Genomic DNA, 13,512 nt, shown 5'->3' with positions numbered 1-13,512 from the left:
GCGCCCCCTGCGCCCCCCTGCGCTCGCCTCCCCTCCCCCTCCGCGCCCCCTGCGCTCCCCTCCCCTCCCCCTCCGCGCCCCCCTGCGCTCCCCTCCCCTCCCCCTCCGCGCCCCCCTGCGCTCCCCTCCCCTCCCCCTCCGTGCCCCTCTGCGCTCCCCTCCCCTCCCCGCCCCCCTGCGCTCCCCTCCGGGCCCCCTGCGCTCTCCTCCCCTCCGCGCCCCCCTGCGCTCCCCTCCGGGCCCCCTGCGCTCTCCTCCCCTCCGCGCCCCCCTGCGCTCCCCTCCCCTCCCCCCTCCCGCGCCCCCCGCGCCCCGGCCCCGCCCGCCCCCGCGGACCTGCCCGCACCGAGCCGAGCCCGGGGACGCCCGCGTGGGCTGGGGGATCCCCGCGCCCTCCGCGCCCTCCGACGCCGGCCCACGCGCGGGCACCTGTGGCCTCGGGCCCCCGCGCGTCCTGCGGGAGGCCGGTCCTGCCCGCGTCCCGGGAGCGCAGAGGCCCCGCCCCCACCGCCCCGATGTCTCCCGCGGCGCCCCTGGGGACCCCCCCGCGGCCAGGGGCCGACTCCAGACACAGAAGCCCGCCCTAGGGAGCCTGGGGGGCCCCCCGACCTCCCCTGGGGCTTGGCCCCCGACGCTGCTCGGAAGGAAGGCCGGCGCCCCCCGCAGGTGAGTCCGGGGCCGCGGAGCGGGGCTCGGGAGGGAAGGCGGGGCCGCGGGAGGGAGGGTCGGCCCGGGGGCACCGGCGGGGAGGGCGGCTCGCAGACCCGCGAAGCAGGCCCGGCTGCTGGGGGGGGGGGGGGGGGCAGGGGCAGGGCAGGGCACCCCCCGGCAGGCTGAAGACTTCTGCCTTGAAAGCAGGGGCTCCTTCATTTCCTTCCAGGGGAGGGGCTAGGCCGCGGACGGTGCCTCCACCAGCCCTCCCCACAAAGGGGGAAAAAAAAACCCCATTGCCGCGACGAAGGGTGCAGGCCGGCGGGAGGAGGGAGGCAGCGGCAGTGCCGGCTGGTGCTGCAGCCTGGGAGGGCTGACGCCAGGCTTGCTCTCTCTGCAGGGGGCTGCCCTTCTCCCGTGCGTCCGGCTCGGTTCGCGGAGCTGCCCGGCCTGGACCCCCTCCACATCCACATCTGGAAGACCCACCCCAGCCACGGCCCTCTGCAGGTGTCAGCCGCTCGCGGAGACCTCTGCCTTTGCAACTGCCCAGGAGTTGTGAGGGATTACGGCCGCCTTCCCCCATCCCAAGGGCATCTCTTACCCCGAGTCCCTGCAGAGTCATCCCCCTGTCTCTGTGTCTGGGCTCAGCCAGAGATCAGCTCGGCGTCGTCTCGTCGTCGCTTCAAGTCCTGGAGACCACTCCTGAGACCCAAGGCCCTCCCCCTGTTCTCCTGTGTCCTCACCTCGGTCCCCTCTGTCATCCTCTGTCATCCTCGGGGTGTCCCATTCCCCGCCCAGAGGCAGAGGAGGCGGCGGGGCAGGGGGCAGAGGCTGGGTGAGGGCCACCCAGGGCCAGGGTGGGCTGGCGGGCCGTTAAGATGTGGAGCTGTGCCTGGCCGAGGGGGGCTCTGTGGAGGCAGACGCAGCGAGTGCCCGGCTGGGGGGAATATGGGCAGGCCTGCAGCGACGTGGTAAAGGATGAACATTCGGGGCACCCCGGACCTCGGGCAGCCCAGTGACGACCCCAGCAGTGGTGGCCAGCGGGAGCGGATTCGACAGCGCATGAAGATGGTCATCGGGCAGCTCGAGGGCATTCTGCAGGAACTCAAGGAGGTGGCCAAGGAGCTCAGGGAGGTGAGTGAGGGGCCAGACCGACCCCAGACCAGTTTTCCTGAGCCTGGCACAAAAACAGACTCACATATGTGTTCCGGTGTGTGTGTGTGTGTGTGTGTGTGTGTACTCAAAGCTGTGTGCACATGTGTCGCTTTGCTGGATGCTTCCTTCTCCTTGTTCTCCTTTCCCCAGATCTGCTTTGCTAGAAATCTCCGCATACTCCAGGACTAGAGGGGCCCTGGTGTTGTAGAGTCGGCTTGGGCAGCGTGTTGTGGGACCACATTTCTGTGGTTAGCACTCAGGGCTGCCAAGGTGACAAATATAGACTAAATCCCACCATAGCCTCTTAGTGGGAGACACTCTCCTGGGGCCCAAGCTGGCTTCTGACCCCGCCATCTGCCTCCTAGACTCTGAGCTGCTCAGAAGGGGCTCTGCGGGGATGCCGATGGCCCTACTAAGGAGGTCCAGCTAGGAGCTTTCTCCAGAAATCACACAGCCACTCAGAACCCTTGATCCTGGAGAAGTTAAAGCCAGCTCTGCCCTCCCTGTCCTGAGATGGGAATGAGTCCAGGGGGCTGCTAGTGGAAACCAGAGTTCCTGTGGACGTCGGTGGGGGGCAGGAGTCTCGTCTAAAGGCATGCGTCCCTGGCCACAGTTCTGAATGTTTATGCCAAGGCTTGAAAAGTCACTGAGAGATCCTGGGATGTGTGTCCCTTTCTGTCTCTCTAAGCGGAGCTTGGTTTAATTACTGCTTCCCACATCGCTGGGGTAATGAGGTACACATGTCCTCAGCCCTGCCCCCTGGGCTGTGTTCAAGCCCAAAATGCATGACCAGCGTTCTGAGCCGCTGGCCTGAATTTGCCCACTGGGTGCCATTATGCCAGCCAGGTGGGCTTTAGGCAAATTTCAACTCCCTGTAACCAGGGCCCCTGCAGAGAGAGCAGAGAGAGTGATTTAACGGGAGTTATGGGTTCATGCTTTCCCCAGCCAGCTGTGCAAGAGCGGGGGGTCTCCAGGAGGACCGAGGAGAGGAGATGATGGTGGGTGCCAACTCCAGCCTGGCCTGAGAGCCAAGGAGCAGGAGATGTTTGAACGGAGCTGTATCCGGAGCAGAGGGCTTGTGGAGAGGCTGGGACAGAACTGAGGTGGGGCAGGGCAGCCACTCAGCCCAGAATCAGCCTTGTGGTCAAAGGCCAGAGGCCTCTGAGCCACCCCTCCTCCCCCAACCCCATTGGTCCAAAGGCCAGATGCCTCAGAGTAACCCCTCCTCCCCCAGGCCCCCTCATCTTTCCCCACCCCATCTTTTTCTAGATGCTCTGTGGGTCTCTCAGGGTCGTGGGAGCCATCCGGAGTCTCAGCCTTGGGCAGGGGCATGGGACCTATGCCAAGAAAGGAGCCCACCCAGAAAAGAGCCAGGATTGACTCTAAGCCTGGAAATCATACAGCCCAGAACCTACTCCCAATCGAGCATCTTCCAAGGAGCATCTCCCAAGATCCACCTCCCCTGTTGCGCCCCCCCCCACCCCCCCCACCCCCCCCCCGCCCCGGGCATAGTCATCCAGAACTTAAAGACATCTCACAGGTCATCCGTACCAGCCCTATCCATTTTCTGTTTGAAGGAACTGAGGCCCAGAGAGGGCTAGGAGCTTATTCAAGGTGGCACAGCCTACTAGTGGCAGAACTAACTAGAACTTAGGTTCCTGTAGCCTATTCTGAGGCTGGAGCAGGTGGGCAGGCAGGTGACCTTTTGGCATTTTGGCAGAGGCCTTCTGGAGATGATAGCTTACTCTCTTGCTATGATGCTCTGAGGGGTTGCCCTTCTGGGGATGAGGCAGGGGGATCAGAAGCACTAGGATTTATTTGCAGATCTTTTAGATGTTCCCTCTCGCCCTCCTCAGCACAAACACTCATACCCCGTGTCCCGAACAGTAGAACTTCAGGTTCACAGGCTGCCCAAAGGCCTGAGCCCGGACAGAGAGAGATGAGCTCCCTCCCCCTATACACCCTGTAGGCCATGTGCCTCCACCCAAGACTTTGGCAGGTTGCTATGGCAACCAGCATCTACCCCGTATGCCACCGCCTGCCCGCTGCCAATGGCACCCAGCTGGGAGGGGGGCAGGCCTCAGAACTCTCCCACCCCCCAGGCGAGGTCTGGACTCGGGGTGGTGGATAGAAGTGAGTGTCAGGGAAGGCAGGTGAGGCTCTGGGAGGCCCCGGGCAGAAGAGGAGACCCCATAGCTGACTTCCTGTGGGATGGGATTTGTCAGGGACGTGGGCTACCCAGTGGGAGGGCCAGGCCTTGGTTTGGGGTGAGGGGCTGCCGACCTCTGTTCCCTGGAACCTGTGATTCTGGCTCTTGATCCTCCAAGGGGGCTTCTAAAGCTGGGTCTAGCTGGTTCTTCTCAGTCCCTTTGTGTGGCAATTTTCCACTGGGCCTAAGTAGACCCAAGGTCGAGAGGGTGGCAGGCTCATCTTCACTCATCATACCCCCTTCCGCAGACACCACCAGCTCAGGGCTCACTGAGCTGGGTTCCCTCTCAGGAGAGCAAAGCGCTTAGATGTGAAGACAAGATGCACATGTGAGGCTGCCAGGGAGCAGCCCAGGATGCTCGCTTGAAGGAGCAAGGCCAGCTTTCCGCCCCTCGGCCATCCTCTTCCTCCTCCTGCTGCTCACTTCCCTGGCCCCAGATACCACTGACCCTGGCAGACTCCCATGATCCTTTTGAGCATACAGCCCTAAAATTCATAGAAAGATGAGAGACACTAAAGCCCTTCCTCCCAAACCCCTAAGCCTCAGTCTGCTCATCTCTGAAACGGGGATGCTGATCATTCCCATCTCAGAGTGCTCTTCAAGGGTTTATCTAGGGCTTGTGGCAAGGGGGTCTAGCACACAGCCCTAAAGGTTTTGGGGTTCCCTCTCCCAAACCTCCCCCACCCTCCCAAACCCCTGCTGCCTCTCTCACCGGGCTCCCCACGGGATAGGGGCAGGTTCTGTACCATGGGTGGAAAAAGTATCTTAATGGACTAAGTGAGGTGAGGAATGTAAAAGTGCTTTGAAAGCGAAAGAAACGGCTGCAGAGGGATGTCACAGTCAATCATTAATTAGCCCTCATTCTCCTAGGTTCCCCAGCACTCCAGGATGCCAGGCCAATCCCAGCAGGCTCTCAAAGCTCCGCAAAATTCTGTGCATCTTCACTTAGGTAGAGATGCAATACAGCCCAGAGGCTAAGAGCGTGGGCTCTTGCGGCCAGAGACCTCTGGTGCAAATCCGCGTCCACCCCGCTCCTAGCTGTGTGAACTTGGTAAAGTTACCTCACCTGTCTGGGCTTCCGTTTTCGGGCAAATGAGGATACTGAATTTTATGCCTCCACAACCAACCCCACGTTTGCTCTAGGAATGAAATGTGATGCTGTGTATAAAGTACTTAGCACAGGGATGGACACAAAACTAGCCCCACATCTTTCAGGTATTATTAATGAGACATTCTTGCACTGGCCTGCCCCCTACTCTGGGTACAACCTTGTTGTTTTGGAGGGCTGTCGGCTTCTGAGCCATGATCAGAGCGGGCAGAGGCAGGAGCCAGGCCTCCTGGCCAGCACCCTTTGGCCTCTCCTGCAGTAGGCAGTGCCACCCTCTCCAACTTGGAAAGGGGAGGAGAGTGACAGTGACAAGGGGATGGAATCTCCACTGAGATGCCTTTTGAACAGAGACCCAAAGGAAAAGAGGGTACGAGACAAATGGATATGTAGGAGAAGAGCCTTCCGGGCAGTGGGAGCAGCTAGTGCAAAGGTCCTGAGGAGGAAGTGTGGAAGTGTACGTGGCATGTTCGTGATCAACAAGGAAGCCAGGGCAGCTGGAGTGGAGTGAACCAGCAGGAGAGAAGCAGGAGGAAAGGTCAAAGAGAGAGCAGGGAGTCAGATGACACAGAGCCTTGAGGGCTGTGATATGAAATTCGGATTAATCCTCAGTTAGAATCCCAACATGCTCCCCAGGAACCTCCTCTTGTGATTCTGGGTGGGAATCTGCCTCTCCCCTGCTCTCCCTGTTCCCCACCAGCCGGGGAGGGGGGGTGGGGGGGTGGCCAAGGGCAGGGGTAGGGACTCTTCATCCTCACCCTCCCAGATGTTGAGCTTATCCTAAGCAGTTACCTGGCTTCCTCCTCCTCCCCAAGGTGTCAGTGTGGGAGCTTGAAAATGGTCCTCGGGCTCACCACCAGCGTCTGCTATGTCATCACTGGCTCTTGGGTGGTCACAAGCTGCTCACCTTAGCGGTGGCCTTGGAGGGTCTCCCCACCTGATATTCCCTGGGGGGCAGGCCCGCTGGCAATTGCGCAGTCCCACGGGCTGAGCGCTGTGTATGGGGTGGCCTGGGAAGCCAGGGGCCGTGCGGGCACGAGATGGATGTGGCCGGGCCAGGAAGCAGCTGGGGCAGGAGAGGCTGGGGACCACGGAGCTGTGCCAAAGTGGGTCAGCTCCATCACCCGCAGCTCAGCAAGAATTGTGCAGATTTTTTTCTTATTATTTTTTTTCCCCCTCACCTTCCTTTCCTCCCTTTTCCCTTTGCGCTCTCCTCCTTTGGACAGATTCTCAAGGCTCCCTGGCCAATTAGGCCAAATTGCAGGATGAGAGTCATGAATCACAGTCCCCTCTCTCCCCCCTGCCCAGCTCCACAGCCCCCCCCAGGAAGACAATAAATAACATAATCACAGAATTAAAAAATAATCAGTGGTCATAAATAATGCAGATCCCCAGTTATATAACCAGCTGCCTAGGGAGCTCGGAGGGAGGGGAGGAGGTAGCAGCTTGTCGAGTGAGGTGAAGGGGCCGGAGGTGAGGGAGGCACCAGGATGGAGGACCCGGGAGTCCCAGAACTCCCGGGCCCTCCGTCCTGGCTCGGGGACCTTAGGGGACACAGATGTGCTTTCCTTAAAGTGGGGCCTCAGCCAGGGCCAGGGCGGGACGGAGGGCTGGGGCAGGCGGGACAGGGCTGTGGAACTCCTCAGAAAGCAGCCCCCAGCCGGTTTTATAAGCCCCCTGTCTCAACTCACCCACTCACCCAATGGCCGTATTTGTAACGAGTGTGCCAATCTGGTGGGGGGGGTGGACAAGGCGTCCCCAGTCCCACCCCTCATGGGGCTTACTGTCTCCTGGGGAGACGTCAGTCATTTAACATATTTGCACATAAAAGTGTAGCGGTGATAAAACTGGAAAATATTTTTAGGAAAGGCACAGAATACCTTCAGGGCCTATGACAGGGCCCCTGTCCGCAATGGAAGGGCAGGGAAGACTTGCCTCTGGGAGTGAGATGGGGCGAGTAGCCGAGGAGGGAGCCTCTCGGGTGAGGCCCGGGGCGGACGTGGCCCGGTGCAGTGTGTAGCGCTGGCGAGGAGGCAGGCCTGGCGGTGGCGGCTGCCCGCTGGCGGCCAAGGTCCCGTGGCCGGCGTTGGGAGTGGCTTGTGTCTGAGAGGCTCAGGAGTCTGGGAGCAGGGGGTGCTGGAGGCCGAGGGGTCCTTCTAGGCTGATTACCAAGTGCCTCGAATGCAGCGGGAACTGGACAGGAAGCAGCCACCAGATGGGTACAGTCAGGGGAGGGAGCCACGGCTGAGAGCAGGACCGTGGTTGGGGACGCCCCTGAGATGGGGCCTGGAGCCCCCAGCAGGTCTGTCCCGGCCCTCAGCCCTGCCCCACCCCCCAAATCCAGTAATTCTTGTCCTTAAGGTCCCAGGACTCCTGACCCGGGGCCTCAGCTCTGCTCCTTCCAGTTGCTGGGCCTTGCCTTAGCCTCCCCGCCAGCAAGCACGGTGACGGGGTGAAGCCAACAGCGACTCCAGTCCCCCTGGCTCTGAGGTTCTGTGATCCTGTCATTTTTATGCTGTCATTTCTCTCTCCGTTCTCTCTCTCCCCCTTCTATTTCTTTCTGTATATATAATTATTTCCCCGCACTCCAAGACAATCCCAAATTACACGCAGGCAAAATGATTATTAAATCTCAGAGAGAAATCACAGATTTCCAGGCATCCGGAGCAGACAGGCAGGTAAGGTAGGGCCTGCCCGCCCTCTGCCCTCCCCACCGGCCCCATGCAATGAGGTACAGGGGCCCTGCGTGCAGTCCGGGGACCCTTGGCCCATCACTCCCCTTTCTGGTCCTCACTCAGGTCATTCATCATGTGGGTGTTCCTGTCCCTCACGGTCTGGGCCAGATTCGCTTCGAGCTTCATTACCGTTCGGCTTTTAGAACCTCTTCTGCTTCTGCTCTGTCTGGAGCCAGACCTACTTTAGGGAACGTAGATGTCACCCACGTGCTGGGCTTTGAAATGCCCAGTAGGTCCCATTCCTCCACCACAGGCGCTGGAACTGCCCCCCTCAGAATGTCACTCCATTGGTGAAGAGCTGATGCCCATCCGCTCTTGGGCCTGGTGCCAGGGGCCGGGTCACATATCAGCACCCACGGGCACACAGAGGGCGTTGATAGTGTGTGCTGCTCCACCTGCTTTGCATGCATCGTGCCATTAAATCCTCACAACAGCCCCATCAAGCAGGAGCTACTAGAAATCCCCCTTATGAAGACACTTGGGCACAGAGATGCTGGGTAACTTGGCTGAGGCCACAGGGCCGGTCAGCCGTGAGGCCAGGACTGGACGCTAGGGCGGACTCCAGAGGCCGGATCCTTAAGTGCCGGGCTGTGCCGACTCTGCGGTGTAAACCACATTCATATCTAGTTAGTCCCCATCACCTTGGTGAGGAGAGGAGGGTCAGCCCATTTTACAGGGGAGGAAACTGAGACTCAGAGAGGAAAATCACCTGCCTCGAGCCCCTTAGATGCGATGCGGCCTACCTGGGGTTTGACCCCAAGCCTCCCTCTGTCCCATCCGTCCACACTCCCAGGATGAAACCAGAGAAGGACGTCCTAATGGAGGAGAGGAGGGGCCTGAACGTGAAGCCTGCCTGAGCAGCCAGCCAGCAGGAACTTCTTGGGCAGACAGGAGTGTGTGCAAGCCTGACGGCCTTGGGGGTCCTGCCCTATGCACCCCGGATCTTCCTCACAGGGCATTAGGAACCCCGCTTCTGGGCCTGGCCTGGCCTCAGCCAACCCTGTGTGGTCACAGCTGGTCATCCACCCAGAGTCCTGTTAGCCTTGTCCCCGTGCTGCCACAGCCGCAGACTCAGGCTCAGCTGGATCAGGGAGTCTCATTGGAGGATGTGACTGTTCCAGAGACGCAGGGCTTCCCCTGAGGCTGGCAATGCCCTGAGGTGCTATCTCTTCACCAGCTTAAATCCCCAGGCCCCCCGGGCCAGTGGTTCTCAAAGTGTGCCCCTGAACTAGCACCTGGAAGCATGTCGGATATGCTGCTTCTCAAGCCCCGCTCGGGACCTGCTGATCAGAGACTCTGAGGAGTAGGTTGGCGCACACCCCAGTTTGAGAGCCCCCTGCCCTGGGCCAGGGCTCCCACCCCTCAAGTGGGTCTTCGGTTGAGCAAGGGCTTCTGAGGAAATGTGAGCTTCTCTGAGGTATAGGGGGAGTCACTCGTGGGTGGCGGGCATAGGGAGGGTGGCCAGATTGGAGAATGGGGCCCTGTCCCCACTGCCTGCCCAAGCCCAGAAATCACAGCAGCAGCTCATGGTGGTGTGCAGTCTTACAGGGGACCCTCGGGGGAGGGTGGGAGCCTCGGCTCCCCCTAGTTTCTGGTGACTTTGGCCCATCTTCTAGAAGCTCAGGAGATGATGATCTCTTAGGTAGAAAGCCTGACACGTAGTAGGTCCTCAGAGATGGGAGACGATGTCACTTTTATCACCAAAGCCCCACGGAGACTCTTCACTGCCCTTCTCATTGTCCCTCATGAGGCGCTGGTGAGGATGGCAGGGCTGGGGTCATCATGCTTAAATGGCTGAGGCCCAGAGAGGTTGTGTGACTTACCTGAAGACACACAGAATGATGTCTAAGCTGAATCTGGAACCCAAGTGTCTGGACTCCCCCGGTTCTGCAGGCTTCAGCCAAGTGTTCCCAGCACCCCTCGGGCCTGGGGCCATGGGGAATGGGCACCCCTAGGCAGGGACAGCCCCAAACAGCTTCCCTAGTGATCCCTATAAACACAGAGTCCTAGAATCTCAGAGATGGAAGGAACCTTGGAAGTAAACCCTTCGCACAGCCTCCCCATTTACAGATTGAGAAACTGAGGCTCAGAGGGAAAATGATGACCAGGTCACTGTTGGATGCCCCTGCCCCCGTTCCTGACCAAGTAGACGTCCCGCTGACCCCAACGCCTCCTGGCTCGTGGCTGTTGGCCTTGCTTTGGTCTTGCACTTTGGGGCACTCCCCGCCCCACTCCTCACGAGCTCCTTGCACATCCCGGACAGCAGTCATCCTCGTAAAAGTTTGTTAGACTTCTTAGTTAATTCATTAACTGGCCGCCCTGCCCCCAGGAAGAGACCCCAGCGAGGGGCCGGGAGGGGTCCTGAGCCAGTGGCTCCCTGTGTATGTCCTGTCCTTGGGTCTCCCCGTCTCTCTGCTTTGCTGTCGTCGTCGTTTTGCCATTTTTGTCTTTGCTCTGAATCATCATTCCTCCTCCTCTAACTCTGTCCCCTCCCGACGTCGCTGGTAGGGTCTCCCTTCGCCGGGTTTCTGTGCTGCAGGACCTGGCTGAGGGGGCGTCCCGAGGCAGGCCACCCGTAGGGAGGTAGGGGCGGGGGGGTACAGCGCCCTCCGCAGCCGGCTGTCCCCCGGGTGCCCGTGAGGAGCGGCTCTGGCTCTGGCCAGCTCGGCCAGGGCCGGGGTTCCTCCCTGCTCACCAAGTGATGCTGTCCTATTCCTTCCCCGCCAGCCACGCTTGATCTCCACTGTCAGGGGGCAGGGCAGGACGGAGGTGGCTCCAGGGTGTCCCCGGGGGAGAGGCGCTGCCCGGCGGCACAGGGTGGCCCAGGATGCTTTGGAAAACCTGGGGAGGGTCTTCCTTATGGGCACCCCGTATCCTCTCCTCTACGAAGGGTGTGGCCCGCTGTCCTCTCCACTGAGTGGCCTTGCTGCAGCGTCAGCCCTCTGTGGAAGGCCACCTCCCAGGCCACCTCCCAGTCAAGGGAAAACCGAGCTCTGAGCACCGGGGCTGCGCTCAGGACAGCCTGTGGCTTTGGGAGAGTGGGTGTGTGAGTGGATGGGTGCAGGCCCGGGAGGGGAGACTGAGGAAGGAGAGGACCCCCCGGTGCAGCGAGACCTCGGGGGTCGTAGGTGGGCACCTGGCGGGGTGCGGCCGGGGCCCCTCACCCCTCTCTCCTGGCCCCGCCAGGTGGTGAGCCAGATCGATAAGCTAACCTCAGACTTCGACTTCGAACTGGAGCCAGACGACTGGACCACAGCCACTGTGAGCAGCACCTCCAGCAGCGACAAGGCGGGCGTGGGCGGCCCCTTCGACCTGGGCCACCTGGACCTCGTCACGGCCGACATCCTCTCGGACAGCTGGGAGTTCTGCTCCTTCCTGGACGCGTCCACCCCGTCGGACTCTGTGGACGGCGCCGAGCCCTCGCGGCCGGGGGCTGGCCCCGACTACCGGCTCATGAACGGCGGCACGCCCGTCCCCAACGGGCCCCGGGTGGAGACCCCGGACTCCTCCAGCGAGGAGGCCTTCGGCGGCGGCCCGGCCAAGGGCCAGCCCCAGCGGACCCCAGGCACCCGCGAGAGGGTGCGCTTCAGCGACAAAGTGCTCTACCACGCCCTGTGCTGCGACGACGAGGAGGCGGACGGCGGGGCGGCGGCCGAGGCGGGCCTGTCCCCAGAGCCCCCCCGCCCCGAGGCCCCGGTGGGCGCCCCCAAGCCCCCGCCCGCCCCCTGCAAGCCCAGGCGCCCTCCGCTGACCAGCTGCCGCCCGGGCCCCGCCGCCCCCGAGCAGACCCGGAGGGTCACAAGGAACAGTAGCACCCAGACGGTGTCCGACAAAAGCACTCAGACGTTGCTGCCCTACACGGCTGCCAAACAGAAGGCCAAGGGGAAAAACTAGGGGCTTGGGAGGGGCCCGGGGGGGCAGTGGGCACATAGAGCTATAAATATATATATATATACATATATATATATTTAAACAAACGCAGTCATAATAAAATTTTAAAATGCTAAGGATCTAGCCCCAAAGGCCCCAGAGCTTTCACAGAGCTCGTCTTAGACGCAGAGATGCCTCCTCCCCCTCTAGGCACCCCCTGGGCGGCCAGAACCGCCCGCCCTTCCCTCCTTGCAGGGTTCCTGAAAGGGTTATCCAGGGGCGTGTGAATCAGGTGAGAGAGGCCTCCCCTGGGATTCCCTCCCCGGCCCCTGAGCACAGCAGCGGCCTTTGGGGCTGTCCTGGAGGGGACTGATCAACAGGTGGCAGGCTGGCAGGGAGCGATGGCCAAGGCGCTGGCGTCACCCCAGCTGGGCCCAGGATCACTGACACCAGCCACCACCACCCCCCCCACCGTGCCTTCTACTCCCAGGCAGACTTTCACCCCTGCTTCCCAAAGACAGACTTCCCTGGAAGCCCCACCCTACCCCTGCTCCATCTCAGGGTGACACAGGCGACGGACAAGGAGCAAGCTGCTCCCCTGGGCCAGGCCTCTGTGCTGCGGAGCTGGGCTTCCCCAGACCCTGGAGGAGCAGGCTGGGTTGGACAGAGCTTGGCTGGAGAGACTCAGCCACAGCCGATCCTCAGCTCCCATCCTCCAGGGGTGGAAGACTCCGGGCAGAGCCTCAGCCAACACCTGACACGGCCCGGTGCTGACCGGAGGGCCGCGAGCCCCCCTGGGCTGTCCGCCAGGGCTAAGGCAGGTTCCCCAGCTCCTCCTCCAGGCAGGCAGAGCCGGAGAGGAATCCAGCGCCTTGCTCGGGCCCTGCCTCTTCACACAAGGACCCCGAACCCACGTTAGCAGCTCTCAGATACGGTGAACGGAGACGAGGCGGGAGCCTACGGGTAACGAGGCGTCCTCTGGGGTGTGGCCTCCACAGGGACAGCATCTGGATATCCTTGGGATACTAATCCTGGTCATTGCCAGGTCTGTGCCGCTACCGTACCGAGTATGTCGTAGAAGCGCTGTCTCATTTGATCTTCGCAATAACCTGGTAAGATAGAAACGATTACTATCCCCATTTTTCAGACGAAAAGACTGAGGTTCAGAGATGTTAAGTAACTGGCCCAAAGTCACAGAGCCTGTGCCTCCCGTGAGTTTGTGGTTTCCAGGCTGCACCTGGCCTCGCTATCCAGCAGCTGTGTGACCTTGGGGGAGTCCACTTGCCTCTCTGAGCCTACCCGCCTCATCTGTAAAATGGGGCTGATCGTCTTCACCTACCTCACCGGCGGCTGTGGGGCTTCGACAAGATAGGAAAATGCAAAAGCACTTGGTAAGCGCCAAGGCACTGGGCATGACCCCCCCCTAACCTGGATTCCAGTGCTTTCCAGGAGCCATCCCCCACGCAGGAAAGAACCACTTCTGTCAACTGGGAGCCATCCCTCCATCACTGTTTTGCTTTGTCCCCTCCACGGCAGCTTGAGGCCAGGAGGTTGCTTCAGCTCGATACACGGCCCCTCCCTCAGTGCAGGGAGGTGGTGGCAGCAGCACGACAGGACACCCTGTGGGGTCCTCATGCCACACATTTCGATGAAGGCAGGCTTCCGCCCACCAGGACCCGTTGGAAGGGGGTCTCTGCCCCTGGCAGCACCAGTGCCCCCACCGGAGGGGCCCGAGCAGATGCTGTCCAGCCCCAGCAGTGGGGAGACCCAGAGAATTTGTAGGCCAG

The 13,512-nt window shown here is 61.2% G+C and overlaps 1 protein-coding gene across 1 annotated transcript; it reads left to right on the top strand.

Annotated features, from left to right (window-relative positions):
* The first annotated feature begins 314 nt into the window (after window positions 1-314).
* On the top strand, window positions 315-11,862 carry INSYN1 (inhibitory synaptic factor 1). Its single transcript, XM_038580929.1, has 3 exons — window positions 315-666; window positions 1,052-1,785; window positions 11,042-11,862. The coding sequence occupies exons 2-3, from the start codon at window positions 1,630-1,632 to the stop codon at window positions 11,747-11,749; spliced, it is 864 nt and encodes a 287-aa protein (XP_038436857.1). The 5' UTR covers window positions 315-666; window positions 1,052-1,629; the 3' UTR covers window positions 11,750-11,862.
* The last annotated feature ends 1,650 nt before the right edge of the window (window positions 11,863-13,512 follow it).

This window comes from Canis lupus, chromosome 30 (assembly GCF_011100685.1).
Source record: "Canis lupus familiaris isolate Mischka breed German Shepherd chromosome 30, alternate assembly UU_Cfam_GSD_1.0, whole genome shotgun sequence".
In the NCBI taxonomy this organism is placed as follows: domain Eukaryota; kingdom Metazoa; phylum Chordata; class Mammalia; order Carnivora; family Canidae; genus Canis; species Canis lupus.
Note: the sequence above shows the minus strand (reverse complement) of the source record. Positions and strands in the feature narration are given on the sequence as shown.